Source organism: Ailuropoda melanoleuca, chromosome 5 (genome assembly GCF_002007445.2).
Source record: "Ailuropoda melanoleuca isolate Jingjing chromosome 5, ASM200744v2, whole genome shotgun sequence".
NCBI lineage: Eukaryota > Metazoa > Chordata > Mammalia > Carnivora > Ursidae > Ailuropoda > Ailuropoda melanoleuca.
Window position 1 is genome coordinate 72261712 of NC_048222.1, and position 18220 is coordinate 72279931.

The window sequence follows — 18220 nt, forward strand, 5'->3', positions numbered from 1 at the left end:
TATATTGCGAGAGTCACAATTCAAGCCTAGACATCTGATTATCAAACCACAGAACTTCGGGATTAGTCATGCTAATGCAGGCCATTTGGCCCTGTTTTCTCTGTGAACAAAGCTATCCGTGTTGGTTCATTTAATCTAGCATCTATCTGGCAATTATTGATATTAAATTGATTTAGTGTTCCGAAAGATGTTTCGGACACCAAACACAGAACTCCTGCTTTATTTTACAGCTGAATACAGAACATGAATTCCTTCGTGCTGTAATCGGCTCTTGGTTTAACCCCTAAAGTGTAAGCATTGATCTCTTCTTAACTTGGTGACTTAATTACTAACCACGGAGCTCTCCTTCTGTGTCATCTGTTCTCTGGAAATAAATGGAACCCTTTGGGTGGAGGGTTACCTGCGTGGGATCGTTTTTCACCGAGTAGAAAGACAATTTGCTAAATGTGTCATGGTTATTTACCAAAGGCTGATGGCATGGTGGGGACATTAACAATCTCTGCTATTTCACAAGAAAGTTCTAAAAGGTGTTTTAAGTTGTTTCCCAAAGCACCTAAGTAATTCTCCCGGCATCTCCCTGAGGTAATACCCAATTTTACAGGGAAGATATGTGAGGGAGCGTGTATGAGGGCCGAGAGTAAGCAGTGAAACAGAGAGGTGCAAATATTGTCAGTATTATAGGTAGTAATTGAACACGCTAGCCTTACTCTTAAGTCTTATCCTCTGGGTCACACTGCCTCCTACACTACATTATCGGTATTAACATAAGCATGGGAGATTAATTTTATAGATCACATGAAAAGTGGGTGACATTTATCTTCACTTTTCAATGAGTCCTCTCATTATGAGAAGGGTAAACATTCAGCCCAGGTGAAAATAGTCGGGTTAAAACCAAAATGAGTCCACTAATTTTGGGGAACTGCTTTATTGCTTTTTAAAATTGTAATATAAAAGTCCACCTGCCTAGCTTTGTTCACTGAAAAAGGCTTTGTTATTATAATCGTGGCCAGCTTCAAGATAGAATATATTCCTAACAAAATTGTAAGCCTAAAGATGAGGACAAACTGTGAAAGACTGTGAACTACACCTGGGCCTCTCAGTTGGACTATATCTTAAACTTGAACTTAAGTGCCCCTCCTTACCCCCGACTCAAGACCCTAGATAACAAAGCAGGGACATGGAAACACATTTTGATCAGTTTGGAACTTTCAGTATCTAAAGAAAACTTAAAGCCGTCATGTTCCTGGGAGTGATGAAATCTCCTTTTTCCTAGAAAATGAAGAACTTTAGACGTGGACCAGATGCTGAACTGTTAGCTCAGCGCGGCTTAACTGTAATCACATGGGCAAGCTGAGGGATGGTAACAAAAACGGGCATGCTTTTTTCCTGTTCTGTCATATTTCAAGGCAGGATTCTACCAGGAGGAATGGTAGAATTGTAGCTTCAACTCACTAGTGTGCAGCCAATAAATTCTGGCTCATGCATGAGCCAAGATGACTTCCTTGTGATGGTGTTGGGCCAGTGGCGTTTCTGGGCCATTGCTGGGGGTGGTGATCCTGCTGATGGCTTTGCCAGGGAGAGGCTGGCATTGGATCCCTGGCGTCCGAGTCAGCAGAAAACACTGGGCTGGACAGATCTGCCTTTCTTCCAGCGTGGCTGTGTGACCTTCCGTGCTTCTTCCCCAGGGAGCTGTGGCCATTGCTTTCCCATGCTCCTGGACCCAGTCCTACTGCTCACTTGAGTCCTGGCAGCTCCCTGAGAAAGCAGAACAGGCTCTGTGGCCTCTGAATGCAGGGCTGAGATGTTTTACTTCCAGGTCAGTTGTTGACTCCCCAAGGGAAGTAATTTTTTTTCTTTAATGGCTGTGTTCCATTATCTACCGCATGTGGAGAAGCCACAAACTCAACTCTAAGCTTTGGGGCAGGGAAGGCTCATATGGGTAAAGCTGAGTCTCTGGATTTTGCAGATTATTGAATATCGAGCTTGTTAATTATCCAACCCTTTCTTCCCCTCGTGATGCTAAAATTTTAGCCATTTATTGAATTCTTTCCCGTATTCCAAAAAGAACTTGTGATGGTCCATTTGGCTTATCAGCACTTATTTCAAAGTCGTTTTGGAGGGTGAGAAAGCCAATGGCATTGAAAGCCTCAACCGAGTTTTGGGGACTAGATGCAACTCTTATATACCTTTTGTGCTACCTCGTCTTGTGTGTCTGTGTGTGTGTTGTGTCTTTTGATGCAGCAATGACATCTGTGCTGGTGAAGGAAATGAGTGGTTGAACTATTAAAGTTGAGGATGTTTGTAGATACCAAGTACCCTCACGACCTTTTTCTCAAGAAAGGTTTTCCTTATTTGAGGCATCGTGATTATATGGTCTCAAGCGAATGTACTGTATAGACACATACTCTCCTACACTTGGCTGTGAGAACAGATCTTATTTAACGAAGGGCAGGAGTAAGTACCTTAAATCAACTCTCATCTTTAGAAATGGCCTGGACTTGTAAAACACTGCATCTCATAAAAACTGGGTTAAAAGAAGAAAAACAATTTTCATTAGTTTAGAAGTTATTTGAAAAGGTAGAGTTTTGTCTAGGCTAGGTCTAGGACTTTTAAAACCTTAAAGTGGACTTAAGTTCTTGCTTTAAGCAAACTGGGACTGACATATGGATGTCACGTGAATCTTCCTTGTTTACCTTTAGACTTTCTTGTTGACCTGAGGGAAGAAGTCCCTCTCACTCAAATCAAGGGAGAGGATTTTATTCCTAGCCTCCATTTTTGAAAAAAAGTGGCTCCACGTCACCTTGTTCTAGGAATCCAGCATATTGAGCCACAATATGATATGGTATGGAAGAGAAGATTAGGAAAATAGGCTGGCCCAGGAGAAGTGCCAGGGACTGCTTCTGTTCCCGCTGAAGAGTGCTTGAATCTGGTTCCATCAGGAGACTTTTCACTGGAGCCTCTGTTTTTTAAAGAGAAAATGAAGGGAGAATCTACGGGTGCCTGGGTGGCTCAGGCAGATAAGCATTCAACTCTTAGATTTTGTCTCATGTCATGATTCTCAGGGTCCTGAGATTGAGGCCTGCATCATGGAGCCCGTTTAAGATTCTCTCTTTCCCTCTGCCGCCCCCCAAAAGGGGGGCGGGGAGAGGAGGTACTAGTTATCTACTCATGGGTGAAGTGAGAACCAATAGTTAGTGGCCTTTGTGAGAAAACCAGAGTTAGTACAAAACGCAGTGGTATTATAGAGAATGAAGAAAAGTAGAACAGACAAAATCTCTTCAACGCATTTAAAAGCAAGATTTCATTTTTGGTGCCAAGATTTGGACATTTCCAAAAAGTTAGTGATACCCATAAAATAAATAGAGGCTTTAGAATCAGCGAAGTTTGAATGGAAAAAAAAAAAAGAAAAGAAAAGCCAATCAGAAATAATGCCTGATTCCCAGAACTTCATGTAGGTATAGAGGTTGGGTTGAGATTAGACTAATGTCATCATATTCTGCTATACTGACAACACTCTGGAATATTATTAGCTTTATCTGGATGATTTTGTATCAAATTCTTGACCTGATTTTTGTCCCAGTTTCTCTTTTATATCATTTAGGTTTAGTGCTTCCTTTAAGAAAAAAAAAAGTTTAAAAAATTCTAATGAAAGCTGGCTGACTCTACTATGAGTAATATAAGAAATCTGTTTTGCTAAGGGAGAGACAGAATATTGAAATACCTGGTTTTATATTTTTATGTGGGTTTGGCAAATGGAGTCTGAAAGTGGCTAATATGATACCCGACCTGGTGTTAATAGCCAATGATAATTCCATATGTACCACCTGCTACCTGTCAGGTTACACTTTCTTTCTTTTTTCCTCTTTTGGCATGAAGGTTACATTAACTGTTAATACAGGTCTCCGTGGCTAGAGCAGAGGCAAGCCACCATACTCTTCAGATGAAGTAGATCTCTGATGTCATTATCATTTCAGCTTCTATTCTTCAGTCACCCCTTCTTCCCAGCTCACCCCCTGCCCCCCACCCTGACAGTTTTTATGTAGCCCTTAAGAAGCACAACATACCATCCTGAATTTGGGAATGGGGGAGAGAGAAGGAAGGCGACAGAATGAATCACAAGAATAAACTAGACGTGATGTTCATAGGAGAAAATCTTCTTACTAAGAAGTAAAATTAGAGAAATTTTCTGGAATGTGTATGTGAGGGGAAAAACCCATTAGCCAAGGGTGATGTGGATTTGTTAACTAATTGCTCTACACCTTAGTGTTTAAATGCCACGAAGTCATTTCTCTTTCTCCCTAATAACTTGTCAGGAATGTCTCAAAACCTAACTCCACATGGGTCACAACTGTTTCCTCTCAGCATTCTCCCACGGGTATGTATTTTGAAATTGGCTGGGTAAAGCTGAAGAAACGATCCAAAAAACCCAAAACCGAAACCAAATCACTTGCCTCTCCATATGTGGGGCTTGACTGGGTGACCTTCTGGCTCTTTCTATCTCTAAGCTCTGCTTCAGATAGGATGTAGCGTGCTGGGTCCATCCAACACAATACATTAAAATGATTTTTCTTGAAAGGTAAAGACGTTATAAAGGATTTCCATGGCTATTCGTGTATTTTTTTGAAAGAAAATAATTTTAGCCTCTTATTCGTATTATTATTCCAGCTGTTGTTATGTTCCTTCTGTGTAACTGTGAAAGACACAGAATGCTCCCTTTCTTTTAGGCTTTTAAAAACCCTCCTAAACTGGTTAATCTCTTCAGGCGGAAACCAAAAGCAAATGCTACGGTCTGGCTCAGAGAAACTGTCCAAATGTCTTATGTTTCCAAACTATCCAAATAATAACATTGCTTAGCTCAGAAAAATTGTTGCACTTTCTCCAGGTGCTTTCAAAATATTTTTCTCAGTCTGGTTAGTCACTGCAACAACTCCATGACGTAGCTGGAGTCTAAGGTAAATGCCTCTCGGGGCAGAAGCAAAAGCTGCCCTTTGGTTTGACCCCCTGAGATCTGCTCCTGGCTGTGGCCACAGGCCTCTGAGAGGAATCCTAATTTTCATCTCAACTCCTAAGCTAGCTTATGTACTTGCTTTGTGAAAAAAAATGTTGGCTGACTAAGAACGAGGAAGTATATGGTAATGAACCTGGGAAAGTCGTTTCCGTCCTTCAGAAGAAGTTGCTATTGTGTGTAGAGTCATTGTAAAAACCTAAACTCCAGGGATAGACAGCCAGGCACATTTCAAGTGGCTTTGTTCTTTGGGCCTACCGATCTTTTGGCTGTGGGTATTAGTGATTTAGCTGAGTGGGAGGGCCAAGGAGCTCTCTATTTCTCCAAAGTTTTATTTCTCGTCTCTTTGAAAGTTTGATCACTTCCCCTGCCAGAACACGCATTTCCCACTTTGTTTTTTTAGGTCTGCTCAGTTCCCATCACTATCTGTTAAGCTTGCCTTGGCCTTCCAGATTCCTGCTGTGCCTCAAATTTTTGAGCAAGGTATCTACCCATACCTTGACTCTCCTGATCCTGGTTTATATTTTGGGCCAAAATTGAGCTTTGTGCTTGGTTGCAAAACTATACAGTTTCCCATTTTCAAGAGCACAGATGTATACGTTTCTTTGAGACTGTACTCTTCAGCATTAAAGAGGGACCCTTCATTGTAATCATTACCGAATGGATACAGTACTAATGGAACTTAATTGTTTCCACTAGATGGATCTCGGGTGTTTTTGGCAGCCAAAATGAAAATGATTCCAAATACCATCAAAGGGGCTTATAAGCACCCAGCATGCACAGAGTGTTTTGATATACAGTGGAGTGTTAATATCATTATCTCTCCTAATACAACATACGGTTACTTTAATCCTCTCCCGCCTCTGTGATCTTGGAAGATCCGACGGATAGAAGGCGAAGAATAAAACATTATATACAAGGAGACAAAGGGAGAATTAGTCCCCATCCTCTGAATGCGATTTTTTTGATTGTTTGAATGTTGGCTTCAAATATGTACCTTTATCAATACTGACTTCTGTATCTTCCACGCTAGTTTGAGTTTGTATGCGACATCAAACATACCTTTTCACACATGTTCTTTCCAGATTTTTTTTAACACTTACTTAGCAGTTTATAGAAGGAAGTGAATGATCTCCTCAAGCTGCTTACAAATTAAAAAAAAATCTGTGCTTATTAATTATGCAGGATTAGTCTAATTATAATTCAGCAAATTAATTAGCGACAGAAGGTGTTCTGAAACATTGGAGTACATTTGCATGTTAAATGGAGAGGCTAGTCTGTAATATATGTAAATTTATGCATGGCTTCATAGTTTAATTTAAAAATTTGCAGCTGCATATGGTATGGGAGCAGGTGAAAAGTCAGTTTTAGTTTAATGATGCTAACAAACATTGGATGGTGTCCTGTCTTAGCAAGAGAATGCGCTCATATCTGCTAATCTATGACTCTGTCATAAGAATATAACATTACATAGATGCTCAGACTCAAGGACATTAGTGAGTGGACCCATAGGTGCGATAAGTATAAAGCTTAAAACTGCAGAGAGAAAGCGATGTTAGGAGGAACCCAAACTCTGAACTTTGTCACTTTATCCAATAGTGCATATTGAGTCAGTCCGCCTTAGTTTTGGGAAAGTAACATTCTAGCTTGTGTAAAAAGGGATGTCTTTTTGTCTGACTGTTATCTACTCTGGCAGGTATAAAAGAGTTGTCCAACCTTGATTCCCTTTCCAAATATTCACATTTGCACTTCATTTCAATTTCCTGGAGCCGTGGGAAAGTTATTACCAAGTTATGAATTAATGGTAGGGTAGAGAGTTTTACACATTGGCCTCAACCATCTGGCAAAACAGTAAAACCAGCGGACCAGGCAGCAGCAAAGGGCTCTTGGTGTAATTGGTGTTCACTGCTCAGCCTAGCATAGATGAGCTTCACAGGGAGGGCAGAGCGCTGGGAGGGGGAGGGGAAGGCTGCGCAAGGGGAGAAGGAGCGCTAAGGAAATAGGACGGTAAGGACCCATTAAGCTGATGGCTGGCTAATAACTTCATTTCTCTCCTTCACCCGGGTAGTCGTGGCATTAGAAAGGGAAATAGATTGTATTCCAATTCGGAAGTCTCACAGAAAGATGCTTCCTGAAGTCAATCGGTAACATGCTCCGTTTCCCTCCGTCTTTTTTCCTTTTCTTGATCAGAAGAGAGAGGAAGGGATAGGGCCAAAGAGAGGATTTGGGTTAAAAACAAAACAAAACAAACAGACAAACAAAAGGAAACTATGGAACTGCACACATTGCAAAGGGCCCTCCAAAGACATTTTACGAGAACAATTGGAATTACAAACATGCTCTTTGTCTTGTATTTCATTCCAATTCAAGCCCAAAGAGTTCAATTATTATTTTCATTAATGGTGTCAGATTTTCATCCGAGTGCAAAAACAAGGACTTTTCCTTGGAGATTTTTTTCCTACCATCCTCATGTGGCCAAGTAATGGAATTCAAGAGAGTGGAGATGTCTGCCTGACTACAGAAGAAAAAAAAAATCCCAACCTATAACCCCAGGTCCTCAGAAACTATAGTGGGTTACTGGTCAGAAGTAAGCGGAGAATCAAAGTGGCCCCTTGTTTATGCACCTCAGCGATGGTTGCTAGTCAATTGTTTGCCACTTGAGCTATGGGAGACTTTCGCTTCAGAAGAAATCATGAAACGAAGACCGTCAATAAAGAATCAGAATTACACAGTGGGGGCAGCCGCTCCCTCCCGGTGCCTGAATGAATACCGCAGATCCACTCCTGGGGCAGCATGTTTGGTAACGAAGGATCTGCTGCTGCACTGAAATGCCACTTCCAGGAGCTTGTAATTGGAGTGAATGCCGAACAGAATATGATTTGATGGGGCCTGCTGCCAGTTAGGAACCGACTGATTTTGCCTGACCACAGCTTACTGAAAACAGTGACAAGGATCTTGACCCACCGTCTTCTGCAGTTCCTCTTTTCCTGCAATCTGTTATAATAGATTTAATGGCATGGTCTTTTTTTCTTTGGAAAATGTCTCTCCCTAAAAATCAAGGGAAGAGGTTTAATATTGGACAGATAAACAATGCAGAGAGAACCAGATTTGAATTTATGGCAACTCCCTCTGGTATAATTTTGTTTGGAAAATGAGCCATTTTAAAAGGTGGTGGGGAAGAAGGGGCAGTGCAGGGGAGTGCCTAGCAAAAAGTGAGGGAGGGAACTTACTATGTCCCAGGTGTTTACCCAAACACTGCATGGGTAACTAATCCTTACTAATGGCCTAGAGGATCATGTTACAGGAGGAAGAAACTAAAGGTCCCTAATTTTTACCCTAAATACTAAGCAAGCAAATAATAATAATAATAATAATAATAATAATAATAATAGTAATAGTAATGCAGAAGCTTTGTCGTCATGTGGAAATGACTTGGTAGGGACGCCCCAATGAGTGGCCACATAGAAGAATGCTGTCAAAGAAATTAACTTGCTGGTCTATTTAAAAATGTCCGAAGGAGGAGAGTCTCCTCTCTCCCTTGGGTAATGCTTTCAAAATTTAGCTTGGTGACTTGACTCTCAAAAAATGTTTTCCAAGACTTAATTCAACTTCTTAGGTTACACATTTGACTTCTAGTCTTTTTTCTCCGTAGTCTTGATGGACAAATGGCTTTGAATCTTCCTCATCCACTCAGGGCAATCTCTGACATTCTTTTTGTAGAGGGCTGCAACTCCTTGGGCCCTGTCGTCTTTGGACCAGGTGGGTTCTTGAGATGGTCTGTTTTCTGATATCTGATAGACTTGCTTATCTCCCTCCACACACACCAAAATAGCCACCAAATTTTTAGAGAACGCAGGCCCTGATAGGAATGATAGACATTTTTGTTTGCTTGCTTGTTTTGTTTTGTGACATGAAGAATGATTTCACTCTCATTTCCAGAGAGTATGATGAAGGACGTGACACGCTCCCCCATGTGGATCAATGAGGCCGTAGCTCCCGAAACAAAGAGCTGCTTGGCAGTGGGCCTACCTTTTTGTCCAAAAGAAGCATGGCCAAGCTCCCACCAGAGGAAGGTTCTCTTAAGAGTCAGACAAAGCAGAGTTCCCCTCCTAGCTCTTCCACTTGTTAGCTGTTTGACCTCGGGCAAGGAAGCTAACCTGTCTGAGTCTTGTGTATTTCCTCCATAAAATGGAGATGTTGATTCTCCTACCCTCAGAGGTGGGTGGATGAAACAAAATCCCACATGGCACATAATAAGAAGTCGAGGAAGGTGGGTTGTTTCTTTGTTGTTATTATAATCATCATCATAATTTGTCGTTTAGCCATGGGGAGTTAGAGACATTGAGTGTAGTTGTAAGTAGGAAAATTTAGTGCTTCAAAATTTTCTGTAAACTTACATTTTTCGGATCTGAGATGGCCTTTCATTGACATAGTCTAAGTGAATAAGCTTTAATGGTCATAAAACTCTTCCATAGGAATGTCTGTGGAGATTAAAGATTCTGTGCCTACTCTGTTCATGTATTTATATTTACATTTTAAGGGATTATTTAAATAAATGGATTACATGGAAAATCAGCTTATAAAAATGAGTATTTTATTAAAGTCTAAAGAAGCCAGTCAGTCAAAATTTTTAAATTATCACACCTTTCCATGGATCTTCTTGATCCTTGTGCTGGCCATCATCTTACCAAGCAGATTGAAAGTATGAAGCATTCCCAGATGCTCCATTGTCACGTTTTTAAGGCATAGCAAGAGCCAATGGGGTGTTTGACCTCCCAGAGTCTCTTAATTTTTGTGGACTTCAACATGAGTCTTCACAAAGCCCTTAAAGCTTCAGGGCCCTTTCTTACTGGGGCTGACACCTAAACAATCAGTAGGGCATATCATCTTCAAGCCAAGCATGGGGCCCACTGCTGCCCTTCACCTTACTTTGGCTGCCTGGATTTGGATTCTGTTAGAGGCTTTTGGCAGAGGAAAATGTATTCTTTCTGTTGTAGGAAGGTTCAAAGGGGATATCACAGTTAAGACCTACATTAAAGCTGGAACATTATCATCATGTTTTTTACTGGTCTTAAGTGGAAGCCCTGCAGTTAGGGGTTTTCCTACCTTATAAAGCAGGGTGAGCTGCCATGTTGGCCATCCTGAGTGAGAAAATGGCCCCAGGGGTGTAGCCATTCTGTGCGGGACCCCTCACTCTGCCTTGTCCCCATAGGATGTAAGCTTGACAGGGCCCTAGGAGAGGAGAGGCAGCTGCCCATTTCTTTCAAATATGATTTTATGATCCAGCCTATCCCGGATAGTTTTTAGAAATGATAATTTGATAGTTCTTAGAAATGGTATGAGTGTTTTAAGAGAAAGGAGTTATCTTTTTTTCAGAGGCACACACAAACAGTGGAAGCCAATTGTATTTTTATTTATTGGACTCTAGAAAAGGAGGGTTAGTAGTTAATCCAATAAAATGTGTCTTCCTCAAAAATCAATGGACTTAGGCCTTTAAACACTTACATGGTTTGTGAGGCTGTATCAAGTCTATATATAGCTCGGACTTCAGTGAGCCAGCCTGCTTATGTGACCATCACAGCAGAGAGAGAGAGAGAGACAGAGAGAGAGATAGCAACCCCTGGTCTTGGCTTTTGGAGAGTATGGGGGTGTTCTCATCTTCATGGTGTGTAACATGTGACCATGGCATTGCGGAAATTATTCCTACAGTAGGCAGAAGTAGATTTTTTTGTAAGGAAATAAGTTTTAAAGTGAAAGGTATTTTACATATTATTTTGCATAGAGTAAGGTTCTGCCTAATGGTAGCTGTTACTAGTGCTAAGTTCACATTCTTTGATACACATCCCTGTCTAATCTTTTTCCCAAAAGAATCTTTCATGCTTTCCCATAGTGCTTTCCTCAACACTTTTTTGTATTGCAATTTTTTAGAAGGCACTGTATCTTGGATTTCAAACGGGAGATGAATTGAATAACCTCTACCACAAATTTGGACAAAATTATGCTGGGTTTTGTACTAGTCAGATCATTGGTTATAATTTTGGAATTTGGCATGAATACTAAGTACTTGCCCTTCCTTTGATTTAGAGACAACCCCCCTCCCCACTTGCCCCACCTCTGGACCTTGACTTTTCTCCTTATCTTGCAACTAGTTTGAATCTCAGATTCTGTTTGGGAAGGGCTCAGGACACATCTAGACCCAATCTAGGAACTTTCATTCTATTCTTGAACAGTGCTGTGTGTTCCAATATTCCAGAGATTGGGAGAGAAAGAGATTTCTGGGTGGCTGGGCAGTCCCCTGAGATCTTAGACCCATATTCACGGGTCTCCAGATTCCTCTCAGAATCTGAAGAAGTGTATTTTGAATAGTTTGGTTGTGTGCTTCACGGGGGCAAAGATTTGGTCCATCTTATTTGCCATGGTGTCTGAACCTTCGTGGAACATACTATATACTTCATAATTGATCAAATGGGTAAATAAATGAATTCAGCAAGGATTGTCATTAGTAGGCATTTACTTCCATGCAACTATCTTTGACCTAGTGTTTTCCTCTTGGAATGCTATAGTCCTTTAACTCTTCAAGAAACCAGAGTCCTTCACGTTGTTCTTTTTCTTTCCTTCCTCTCTCCCTCCCTCCCTCCTTCTCACCCTCCGTCTCTCTTCTTCTCTTCTCTCTTCTTCTCTTTTCTTTTCTTTTCTTTTCTTTCTTTTCTTTCTTTCTTTCTTTCTCTTTCTTTCTTCTTTCTTTTTCTTTCTTTCTTTCTTTCTTTCTTCTTTCTTTCAGACCATTTTCTGAAATTTTTAAAACAGCTATATTGAGATATAATTTACATAGTATAACATTCACTTATTTAAAGTGTACAGTTCAATGGCTTTTAATATATTCACAGAGCTGTGCAACTGTCACCACAATCTAATTGGTTCAGGAAACATAGACTGCCAGCTGGAGCTTGCTGTGAGAAAGACCCAGGTTCAAATCCTTGTTTCTGCGATGTACAAGCTGTGTGATCTTGGCAAATTTCTTAAATTTTTGGTGACTTTGTTCTTCCCAGCTGTGAAATGATTCATCAGTCATAAAGTTGTTGTAAGAAAAAAATGACACATTGTAGTGAAGCACCTGCACCTAGCCTCAGGGTATGGCACAGAGTAGACACTTGGCAAACTTTTTTTCCTTCCCTTCTGTGACCCCTATACCGTTCAGCGACTGGACCAACCCAGGATGGTGAGCAGGGACAGAGATGGCTCTGATAGGTGATGTTCCTGAGCCACCTTCTCCTGCCTCAAAAACATGTACAAGGGAGCCTATAACAATGGTCACCCAACATTTTGCCTGTCAAGGCCTGGGGAACTGCCTGCTCTGACCAAGGCATCACCCAAGTTGCCCCACTGTCCACTGATCAGCTGTCCCTGCTTATTTTTCCCCCACTATCTTTGACCTATCTCTCATAAAACCCTGCACACACCCCACTTAGACGATTAGTAAATCGTGGTCTTTTTGTCTTCAGTGGTTTTTTCCGTCGGTGTAGCCATTTCTGAAGGGCTCTCGACTCCACATACTTTTCTTTGCCATCATAGAATATTAATGTTGGAAGAACCATAGAGATAAGATGTTAAACCCAGTTGAACAAACTGAGGTCCAGAAAAGTGAGCTAACTTAGTTACATAGTTGGCGCAGGTCAAGACTAGAATACTGTCAGCATGTCATAAATATCTGTGCAATGAAGAAATGCCATTGGGTACATTACATCACCTCAGCTGACCTAGGAACCAGGTTGCAATGTGCTGGCTTGAGTTCACATTTTGATCCCACTTCTCCAGTCCTCTGTATCTAGAGAAAAGGATAACCCTGTCATTGTTGGTGTTCACTCCTAAGGAATGAAATCAGAAGGCTTGCAAAGTATACTGCGCTAAGTGGTTATAATATTTATGTAGTCAACGTTGTTTGGAGAAAGTGGAAATAACAGCTTCCATCCTGATGAGAATCTGCACATTTGGTCTGAATCTTGCAATTCATTTGGGTTTCCCGTTTCTGAGTGCAGAACGCTGACATTTTCCAGGCAGCTCTGGCTTCAGAGGGATCCGGACCCAGGGGATTTGTTCCCTGCAAGTCACCCTGTGGTTAATGGATGGTATAGTTAGTAAAGGGTTCTGTATCAAGCCCCTGAGCATGGTGGGTGGAGGGAGGTGGAAGACAGCAGTAAAAGGGAGAGAAAAAATTGGAGGTAGCAGTAAACCCCCAGGATTCCTTTAAATTAATTTTTAGGTTCACACAGAAACTATCCAGGCCGTAATTTCTGGAGCTAGCCATTTAGAAGCTGCTATGCCTTCTTTTAGGAAGCAGTATACAATGTAAGAGAATTTTTCTCTCTCTCTTCCCACGTATCCCTCCCTCCTCCACCCTTCTCCTCCCCTTTGTGAACAGAAGGTTATATGCTTAGTGTGCAGGGGCTGGGCACGTTACAGACTCAGATCCCACGCCAACAAAAGAGTCAAAACTTTCCATCCAAAGAATTGATAAGGGTCCTAATTGAAACTGAATCAAGCCTTTCAGCAGGCCCCTTGTTTCCCTAAATCAGTTTGATTTTATGTAAACATGTATTTCTTCTGCACTTTTCCACCTACCACACCATGCATATAATAATGCCTTCTCAAACATTAATGTGTTGGCCAGATACATTTTAGAGAAAGGGTCCAGTAGGTAAGGGGGAAGTATCACCCGCAGAGAGTGCATTATAAGGAGCTCAGTCGAAGGAAAACTTTCCCCAAATCAAGCACTGGGAAGAAGGAGCACTCGATTTGGTTTAAGGAGGGGAAAAGGTGTAAATCACGCTTGGGGGTATTGGAGGACAGATGTGGTGTGAGAGTGGGGGCTATTGTTTGGGAGGAGACTCGAGTGAGGAAAAAGCAAGTTTTTTTTTTTTTTTTTTTTTTTTTTTTTTTAAAGATTTTATTTTATTTATTCGACAGAGAAAGAGACAGCCAGAGAGAGAGGGAACACAAGCAGGGGGAGTGGGAGAGGAAGAAGCAGGCTCATAGCAGAGGAGCCTGATGTGGGGCTCGATCCCATAACGGCAGGATCACGCCCTGAGCCGAAGGCAGACGCTTAACCGCTGTGCCACCCAGGCGCCCCGAAAAAGCAAGTTTTAAGCATATCATGAGAGCATCTCCGTGCGTTGTGAGTGGCGGTAGCCGCCTCTCCTGTGAAAGTACAAGTGCAAGAACGTTTCCCCTTACAAAAATAAAATGTTTGCGTGCTGATCAACCTCTGATTGCTACCCGCAGATGTTTCACTGCACTTTAGGAAGCGAAGGCGGTTGTGAATTTGAACGCTGCATAAAGCAGTGCAGAGCAGAAGGAAAAAAAAAAAAAAAAAAGGCAGCATGGAGCATTTTGTCTGCCCTGTCACTCCGGAGGTAGCTGGGGCAAAGACCCTGATACCTTCACGGCACAAGAAGTTGTGCCTAACCTCCCGGCCCAGCCAAGATGAAGAGAGAGAAGTGAAAAGCAGATGTTATAACATCATGAAAAAAATTTTAGCTGTTATTTCCAAATTCACACCCCGCCTTTATTCATAGATAGGGGTCAGGAGCACTTGGCCAAATATTTTTAGCAAATCTAGAGTAAAAGAGACTGAAATACAGAAACCAGTTTGAAGAACACAGTTCCCATTCTCTCCTCCTTGATCGTTCACTGTTTATCTTTCCATCAGTTTTTTTTTTCTCTAAGTGCTAAATACAATTAACTGGAGCGCTCTCAAATTCTTTTGTGTGATTCTTAAAAAAATAAAAATAAACAGAAGGTCACCATGAGAGCATCTCACCAGCCATCGCTTTAAAATAGAATTTTTGGAAGCATTGTTGATTTCTACTTATTTTTGTTGGTAAATCCTAGGGAAAAAAATGTATATCTTTTCCTTTAAAGTTCTAATTCAAGGCATGGATGTGAGAGTTCTGGAGGGACTTTGGGACTGCGGTAAAATTTCGTTGTCATAGTAACAGAAAAGGAAATAGGCCTAGCTCACCTGGGACTTTAACACTGCAAAAGCTGGATTTTTTTTTTTTTTAAGGAAAAGGACTCTGCAAGTGAGATAAATGAAAAACTTATTGTGTTTTGAAACAAAACCCTATGCATTAAAATAGGTAAATGGCTGAAAAGGCCACCTCTGCCATTTTTCTGGTTCGATGTAGTTGTCTGATTAAAGATGCCCGATTTTAAAATTGCACAAATAGTTTATTTCAGAGATGGTTGGCTTAAAAATGTGCCTTATGATGAATGGTAACCTTAGACCATGATTCAGTACCTTTGTATTTTCCCGGATAATCTCCAGAAGGTCTGAGAGGACATTCACACTTGTTATTAGTCACAAAAACCCCAGTGTGTCCCTGCACACGGACCTGCCTTTGGATGGCAGCGTACTGTTTTCTGATTTTATATACATTGGTTAAAAAGATCAGGGGCCTTTTTGTGTGAGGGTATACGTGTGAAGTGTGTGAGCGCGGAGGTGCGTGTGACCAGCTGAAAGCCACATGCGTGAGAAACCCTGGGATTCTGGGTGAAGTCATGCCATTTTTTACCCCGGAGCAAGACGTTTTTGCACGGCAGGAGTCACTGCTGCTTTGGAAGCCTGAGTTTTGGGAGACAGAGTGCCCTTGCAACTCGGGGGCAGGTATACACACCAGAGCCCAGCTTGTGAACAGCTTCACAATCCTCAACCGTGCTGCAGCGGGCCTGTGATCGCAAACATCCAAATTTGCAAATTGCAGGGGGTCCCCGGGTGTTCCTTCCCAGGCAGGGCCGGCTGAAATTCCCCAGACGTGAAATACAATCCCTTTCAAATCAAATCTAATATAATGCAGATCTATTTTCTCTTAAAAAATGTTTACTCCAAAATGTAACACATTGCTTTCTCTTCACAGATTCTTTCTAAAATTTTTCCTCAAGTGCAATCAGAATTGTTTGAAAACAGCAGGAAACCCGAGGGACATGAGAAGGTTTCAGGTAAGGGGCCTGCAGTTCTCCCCTGTTAAATCGGTCGTCCTGTTTTCTCTCTCAAGCACTTTCTTTCTTTTTCTTTTCTTTCCTGTAACTGTGAATGATAGCCCTCATCTGATAGCATTGAGGGTTTCTGCAGTTTGTACTGTTTAGGCCTTTCGCCTCTGTGGCCAAGGTCCCCGGGGAGGGGCACCAACCCAGGCTGGAGATTTGATTTTAAGCCCTCAGGCTGCCCCTCGCACACACAGCTGCCCACAGCAGGAACCGTGTTCTTGATATTCATCCACCTTGGGATTTTTCAAAGCAGCTTCTCTGTGCTTTCTGTAAGCAACAGCCTCTTCCCTTCCTTTCCCACCGATTAACTATTCAGTGGTCTCTGTCGGAGTCTTTGGGAAAGCAGCAGCCCAAACAGCCGTGGTCACTTTAAGATCGCAGCATGACAACAAGACCCACGGGACAGTGACCCAGCTGCCTGGCAGTTAAATCGGCCACCGGTTTCATCACCCTTGCCACTGATGTACTGAGGATACGAGCTAATAAAAACAGAGAGAGGCAAAGTGTGTCAGGTTGGAGATGAGAGGAAGTGCAGTCCCCCTTGGCCCCCTGCCTTAATCTTTGAAGGACCCATATTTAATCCACCAAAAGGCTTTCCTGCCATTCACACACCCCCTCAAAATATAGAGCGCTCCCTTCCCCATAGAAACACGGAAAACACGTTAAACAATAGCATTCAAGCTTGAGACTTAAAAAAAAAAAAAAAAAGAGTCTGACAGCCATGGGAGGGATGAGGATTATTAGACTGCTGTTTTAGGTGAGAACAGTGAAGTTCCGGGGGTTTGGTAACTTGCCTCAAATCGCAGGAAGGATGTGGTGGAACCAGGAACCAGGAGGGTCGGTCTAGTCAAATCCCTTCCTCCAGACCACGAGTTTGCACCGTGGTCAGCTGCTAAGTGGATGCCTTGCTGTTGACTTTTTGAAATTCTTCTTCATTTCTGAGCCAGGGGTCACACATACTCATTTTTGCGGGACTGCCCAAGTAATGGCGCTGCTCCCGCCTGTCACCCCGAGAGTTTCTGGGGCTTAGGAACAGAGTCCTTCAGGAGTTCATGGGGCAGATGGGTGCACACAAGGCAAGAAGATTCCTTTGCAAAAAAAAAAAAAAAAAAAATTCTTGTCTTTTTTTTTGTTGTTGTTCCCCTACCGAGTCATGGTCCTCAAACAGTCTTACTGGCACTGGGACATTTTTGGTTAGTTATTTAACACGATTACCAGCCTCTCTTAAAAAAGTCACAGCCCTCCTCTCCGTCATACAAATTTCCCCCCGCTGTGTGGAGTGAAGACAAACAGAAATAAAATGAGCTTTCTTGGGGACCACGGAGGAGCACTGTACGGGGTGGAAGTTGATGGTGTTCTGTGTTCCAAATGCAAATGCAAATAATTTCAGTACAAAAAAGTACAAGATTCAAAGGGATTCCAGAGTATCTTGAGGGTCAAAGCTTGGCTTTCACTTCCCGAAGAAACAGAGGTAGGAAGAGGGGTTGGCCATTTGATTCCTATCCCCCTATTTTCTACCATCACTTCCAAAGAGTTTTTAAATTTGAGAACACTCTCATCAATTTGAGGAAGCTTTTAACAGAATGTCTTGTCATTTTATTTTTCTCAAGTTTTGGAAATGTATTCACGAAGCACACGCATGCTCTATTTCCTAAACTTCTTCCGTTATTTACTAAGTGAAGGTTTCAGTGTGCCTGAGCTTTTAACAGGGTCAGAATAAATATTGCTGATCTCAAAATGATGGGAGATTCTCATCCAATGTGAAGATATCTGACTTCTGCAAAGAAAGGGATAGGTTTTTTGTTTTTGTTTTTTTTAGTTTGTGGATTCTAATTGTCTTATTTTGGGTGTAGAGCTAAAATTAATTGGCCATTTTTTGGGTATTTTTTTTTGAGATAATATTCATATAACATGTCGTTCATCATTTTAATCATTTTGAATTGTGCAATTCAGTGGCTTTTAGTATATTCACAAGGTTGTGCAACCATCACCACTATACAATTCCAGAACATTTTCATCATCCCCAAATGAAACCCCATACCTCCCAATTCCCTTTTTTCCCCACCCACTGGCAGCCATGAACCCACTTTCTGTCTCTATGGATGTTGCTATTTGGGACATTTCATAAAATTGGAATGAGCATCATGTAGCTTTTTGTGTCTGGTTTCTTTC

At 41.7% G+C, this 18220-nt stretch overlaps 1 protein-coding gene across 1 annotated transcript in view; it reads left to right on the forward strand.

The window, feature by feature from the left end:
- The window catches only part of EBF2 (EBF transcription factor 2), a 186786-nt gene that overhangs the window by 115014 nt on the left and 53552 nt on the right, over nucleotides 1-18220 (forward strand). The window contains exon 7 of the mRNA XM_002914426.4: nucleotides 15919-16000. Coding sequence (XP_002914472.1) covers nucleotides 15919-16000 — 82 coding nt within the window. The remainder of the gene's footprint in view (nucleotides 1-15918; nucleotides 16001-18220) is intronic.